This window comes from Phascolarctos cinereus, unplaced genomic scaffold (genome assembly GCF_003287225.1).
Source record: "Phascolarctos cinereus isolate Bilbo 61053 unplaced genomic scaffold, phaCin_HiC Scaffold_2;HRSCAF=192, whole genome shotgun sequence".
NCBI classification, from domain to species: Eukaryota; Metazoa; Chordata; class Mammalia; order Diprotodontia; family Phascolarctidae; genus Phascolarctos; species Phascolarctos cinereus.
In genome coordinates, this window is record NW_027555625.1 from 186,870,393 (window position 1) to 186,876,392 (window position 6,000).

The 6,000-nt window shown below is 32.0% G+C and overlaps 1 protein-coding gene across 2 annotated transcripts in view; it reads left to right on the plus strand.

The window, feature by feature from the left end:
* The window catches only part of ACP1 (acid phosphatase 1), a 31,675-nt gene extending 25,931 nt beyond the window's left edge, over positions 1-5,744 (plus strand). For both annotated transcript variants that reach the window (XM_020965857.2, XM_020965858.2), the window contains exons 4-6: positions 186-247; positions 4,911-5,016; positions 5,164-5,744. In XM_020965857.2, coding sequence (XP_020821516.1) covers positions 186-247; positions 4,911-5,016; positions 5,164-5,241 — 246 coding nt within the window. In that variant the 3' untranslated portion in view covers positions 5,242-5,744. The remainder of the gene's footprint in view (positions 1-185; positions 248-4,910; positions 5,017-5,163) is intronic.
* Positions 5,745-6,000: the final 256 nt, after the last annotated feature.

The window sequence follows — 6,000 nt, forward strand, 5'->3', positions numbered from 1 at the left end:
AATTGACACATTTGGAGAATTCTTTAAAACCACTTTTCATTTGTTGTTACTCTGATTTCTTAAAGAGTTAGTTATTATATTAGTGCATTAATGGGTAATTCATGTAGATGATTAGTTGTGTACTGAGGAGCAAGTCCACTTGATGTTGCTAAACCTTGTATTTTTTACTTTTTATTCAATTCTAGATTACCAAAGATGATTTCCTGACTTTTGATTATATACTGTGTATGGATGAAAGCAATCTGAGGTAATCATGTTTTTTAACAATGATGTTTTAAAAGTATTTCCATTTATGTTTAACAGCAGTGAATGGGTCAGATGATACACTGCCAGTAGGAACTTATGATCTTTGTTTTCTCATAAGATGGGATCATAACATACAGAGTATTATTTTCAAATTGTAACAAGCCTTGAGTTATTCGAAATTGGCAGATAGCCATATGTATAAGAAGATGCATGCTAAGATAAGGAAATGTTCAATTAGTCTGATTTAATTTGAAGAAGGGCAGGTTGTGTTACACTGCTTTATATAATAAGATTTATGCTTTCTGCATCAGGGTTGTATGATGTTGATACAATGAGTCATGGGCATTACAATTTCCCTTCTTTCCCCTCCCCCCATTTTGTAACATGATTTAAGTTTGTATTAATATATAGAGGGAAATTTGACAAATGCATTAACTTTAGGGTTTTGTATTAAGGAATGAACATTTAGACAAGCTTGAAATCTTGACCATTATGCTGATTATATCATCAAGGCAACATTTGGTTTAAAAAACAAGTCAAATCTTTTATTATTCTTTAACATTTTAAGATGTAGGCGGATCAGAACTATTCAAATATGTCTTAAAATATTAAATTGGATTTTTATAAAAGTAATGCTATTTTTGAACATTGTGTGTAGTTAAACATCATAGGAACATAATTCAGTATTTATAGTAGAAACCAAAATACTCCATTTTTCTTAAATTGTAACCTATGTGTACGTTTGGTTAAATAATATTTCAACTGATTTCTCTTATTTTTTTTTAAACGTCTTTATTCAAACAGTCATTCTAGGTGGGATAGTTAAGACTTTGAGTATGACGTTGACAATTGTCTGTTGTCTACGGGCTAACCTAGCTAAGTTAGAAGAGTCCCATCACCAGAGCCTACTAAGATCCTATTAAGATGGAAAGGCTTAAGAATGGACTTGGTGACTGACTGTCTCTCATTCCAAGCATAGCTAAGTTTGGAAAGGCTAATCATTAGCTTTATTGCAGATTAATTTATTTCTCAGTCATAGCAAAGATTATCTACTACATTATAGACTCCTGTGTGTCGTCAATTGTGAGTACCAGCAGCAATGAAGTTGGTACAGAGAAGTGTGGGCACACATGCAAAAATATATTAAATTGAGATGATTTTTGCATTTACTACAAATACTACTGCCATTATTATTTTAAAATACCAAGTTTATTCTTAGCTAATTTATATGAGTCTTTCATTTTTTATTCATCTTTGAAAATTAATATTTTAGTACCAGTTACAAAGTGATAATTTGAATATTTACTAAATAAAACTAAATATTTACTTTTAATAACAAACCCAATTTCATATTGAACATGTAACATTTTAAAAAAGTAGTTTAGTGTCAGTGACAGCTAAGTGGCACAGGTTGGACCCAGAGTCAAGGACATCTGAGTTCAAATTTGGCTTCACACACTTATTAGCTGTGTGACCATGATCAAGTCAATTGACTTCTATTGGCCTCAGTTTATTCATCTCTAAAATGAGACTAATAGATCAAATGCAATAATATTTGTGAAGTAGTACAGTGCATGGCACATAGTAAGCACTATGTAAATGTTAGCTGTTAACTATTATTAACCAGAAGTACTTATTTTCTATCATTCAGACTTTCCCCATAATTCTTTTATATATTTGGCAAGAAAAAGCCTAGCTGTATGATTTCAGATATTTATTGGAAGGGGAGGTTTGTTGTATGGAATCACTCATAGATATGTAAAAGCAGCAGGGCAAACCAAAAAAATTATCTGTTATGTATTCTCATTTTAAATTTTATTTTGTTCTTTTGAAAGTGTTCCCTACTCTGTCTCTAGGTTATCAGTACTTGGGTAGAAATTAATTTTGTTTTCTCTTTTTCATAATTGCTTTAAAATAACCATGATTTTTTAATCTTTTTTCTTCTTATATGTGGAGCATATTATCAGTGTTCGCATAAATGTCTTTGAGGTTATTAAGATGTCTTCAGGAAAGCGAAGTGATCTTTATTTTATTTTATTTTTTTATGTTAATGTATTTTTTTCTTTTTTCTTTTTCTTTTCTTTTTTAAAATTTTTTTTCGATATGCTTTTGAGTTGAAAATTTTTTCTCCCTTTTTCTCTCCCCCCCCTCCCCAAGATGGCACACAATCTGACATAGGCTTTACATTTACATACCCATTAAACATATTTTCACATTAGTGAAGTTGTAAGTAAAAATTAAAACCAATAGGAGGAACCATCAGAAAGATGAAACAAAATTCAACTTAAGGTAAAAATAAGTGAGAGCGATTCGACTTCCATAGTTCTTTCTTTGGATGTGGATGGCATTTTCCATCCTGAGGCCTCTGGAGATGTCTTAGATCCTCGTAATGCCAAGAAGGGTTCAGTTTAACATTCTTAGTCATTGCATAACGTGGCTGCTATTGGATACAAAGTCCTCTGGGTTCTGCTCACTTCACTCAGCATCAGACCATATAAGTCTTCTCAGGTTTTTCTGAAGTCAGCCTGTTCATCATTTCTTATAGCACAATAGTATTCCGTTACATTCATATACCACAACTTGCTCAGCCATTCCCCAATTGATGGGCATCCTCTCAATTTCCAATTCTTTGCCACCACAAAAAGAGCTGGAAAACGAAGTGATCTTAAGTAAATGGTAAGTATTTTACAATTTGAGAAGGGAAAGACTTCATTATAACATGTAATGGAAGGGAAAATAATTAAAATTAAAAAATTAATTAAAATAACTATCCCTCCCCCAGAAAATAGTTTGTCTTCATGCAAACTTCCTAGAGCATCTGTATGTTCAAGTGGAGGATAGGTAGTATTTAATTAAATTAGTGTTTATGTTTAGAGAAGCGATCACTGAGGTTTCCTGGGCCATTGTGGAAACAAAGGAAAAAAGTAGTTGAGGGATGAATGAAAAAAATACTAGAAGAAAATAACTAAAACAAAGTGAGCACATTATTAATAAAGAGACAGTACCAAATAAAATAAGTTTGGCAAGATAGGTGAATTAGAGAAAAGTGAAATTATTCCACAGGGTCTTGAAGTAGAAGGGACCTTAGAGTTTATGTAGTCATACCCTTTGAGCTCAGAAATGAGGAAACCAAGGTCCCTGGAAATTGACAAAATCAGGATTTCATCCATGGAACTCAAACTCCACATTCAGTTCTTCAGAGTTCTTCAACTAAGGACAATACTTTTAACTACAGTGGAAAATTTTTTTAAGGGGCTATTTGCTATTTTGAATGTAGTAATGCCTTTTCCTAATGTACGCAAACTAGGGGCAGCGAGGTTGCACAGTGGATAGAGCACCGACCCTGAAGTCAGGAGGACCTGAGTTCAGTTCCGGCCTTGGACCAAACACTTGACATTTACTAGCTGTGTAACCCCAATTGCCTAAAAAAAAAATTTCTAATATATGCGAGCTACTGAAAAAAAAAAGAAAAGATATCATCAGTTAAGCTTTTGTCATCAACTGTGGTTTCAATTTGTGTTGAAAAACTCAACCTTAGTGATATAGTTCATGTAAAGATTGATTTATTTTCCTAAAGGACACTGAACAAATTACAACTGATACACTTCAGGTTTTCTAGATTTAAGTTTCAACTTATTTACATTATTTAAAATTTTTAAATACGGTAAAGGAATTATAGTGATGAAATCTAGGAATTCTGAAATAGGCCTAAATTTCCTCCTCAAATAAACATTGAAGGATGTATTTAAAAAAACAAAACAAAACAGGAAGAAAGTGTAGTAAAGAAGCTGGAGAGTTTATAGTTGATGCAAAAGTCAGGAGACTGTCACCATAATTTTCTTAGCTGGACTAAAACATGATTGAAATAGGACCTAACGACGATTATTTTTAACGCCTCCTTGCAAAGAATTATGAAGATTTTATTACATATTGAGTACTGAACAGAGGAAAGTAAAGAAATGAAAAGAATATAACAAAGGTGGGAATATAATTGTAGTCTGTGGCAAAAAAGTGGAAGGGATGCTTATTTAATTGGGTGAAATGATGAGCCCAGTTTTTAATAGGTTATGCTTTGGATTAAGGATATCCTACTCCATATGTCTTATTGGAAATTGGAAAAATGGGATGAAAGAAGTTTGAAGTACAGAAATGTAAGATGGGACAAGGGGGGTTGCCTGAGGGGAAAGGTAGATAAAAAGTGGAAAAGAATAAATTGAGGTTGTTTTAAGAAATCTTTAAAAAAAAAAGATTGATAACCACTGATATTGAATAGTTTGGTTACAGACTCTTAGAAGCAAGGAGCTGAATCAGATAACCTATTAACATGCTTTGAAGCTGTTTCCTTCAGTCTATGAAATTTTCTTTCTCATTGTCCCATCATCCTTGACAGAAAAGAAAGGGAGAATAGTTTGTACCTTTCTATCTTTATTGAATAATTGAATGTCATTTTTATATAGAATATCAGTAAAAGTACAATGAAGTATTACAACTTATGCAACATCTTGTATAGTTCCTTTAAAGATTTTTCTGAGTTCTGAGTTTAAAACCAGGCCACTTTGCTGGATTTTGATATGATGATATGGATATTTTGCATTGCCCTAGCAGATGTCCATGTTTAACCTGAAACCGTAGGTTTAAAAACTAAGTTGGTTTTAATTTTACAGAGATTTGAATAGAAAAGTTAATCAAGTTAAAAACTGCAAAGCTAAAGTTGAACTTCTTGGAAGCTATGATCCGCAGAAACAACTTATTATTGAAGATCCGTATTATGTAAGTATCATTTGTACTTCCTAGCTTTAATTTTTCTTTTTCTGGACTTTAGGGAAGCAAACATGCCTTTTTATCCTGCCCTGTTAAGTGACAACTTAAAGCAACTGTACTTTAAACAATGCTTTTTATTTCTTTCCATGTTTTTAGGGAAATGACTCTGACTTTGAGACTGTATATCAGCAGTGTGTGAGGTGCTGCAAAGCATTTTTGGAAAAATCTCATTAAGGCTCACACTCATTTATTGCTGAAGGACAACAGTGATTGACATCTACTTAAAAATGATGTATGTATATCAGTTGATGTGTTATTAAAGAGTAATAATGTGCTACATTTTGAGACCATCGTTGTTTCTTCAATTCATTTAGTGTTCACATATGTTTTAATTTGAAAGGTAATGAACATCAGTCATTATTTTTGAAGTAAGAATATTTTCTTACATTGATTATAATTATTAAACTAGCTAGAACTCCCAGTCTATGCCTCAGATTTTAAAAATGAATTAATTATATAGGGGAACAAACTAAAATTTGCATGTGAAAACTAAGAAACCTCAGCACAGTCATTTGTTAAAAATGTTTGATAAGAGTCTTACTTTGAGATGGTCTCATTTATGTGTAATTGGAATCTTTAACAGGTAATGAAAACATTTGCCTTTGTGTCCTAGAAGACAATAGAAAATAACTGAGGTCGTTGTGAAAAAATAAAGAAAAATGTATTTTATTGTTTCAGCAGTCGTTTAATGACAATAACTTAATGAAGAACAAATATTCTTTCTGTTCATCTTTACCATCTTTTAGTATTTTGGCTGTCTATTAAAATAAATGTGTGCCCTGCCCTGGGAGTTTGTGATGTGAATTTTATACAATTACACCTCACAGTGAGGGAATAAGGGGGAATTATTTATGTAATTTTTAAAACTTGATTAATCTCTTGATCTTTATACAGGGTGTCCCAAAAGTGTTAATATTGTTCTAAGTCATTAAA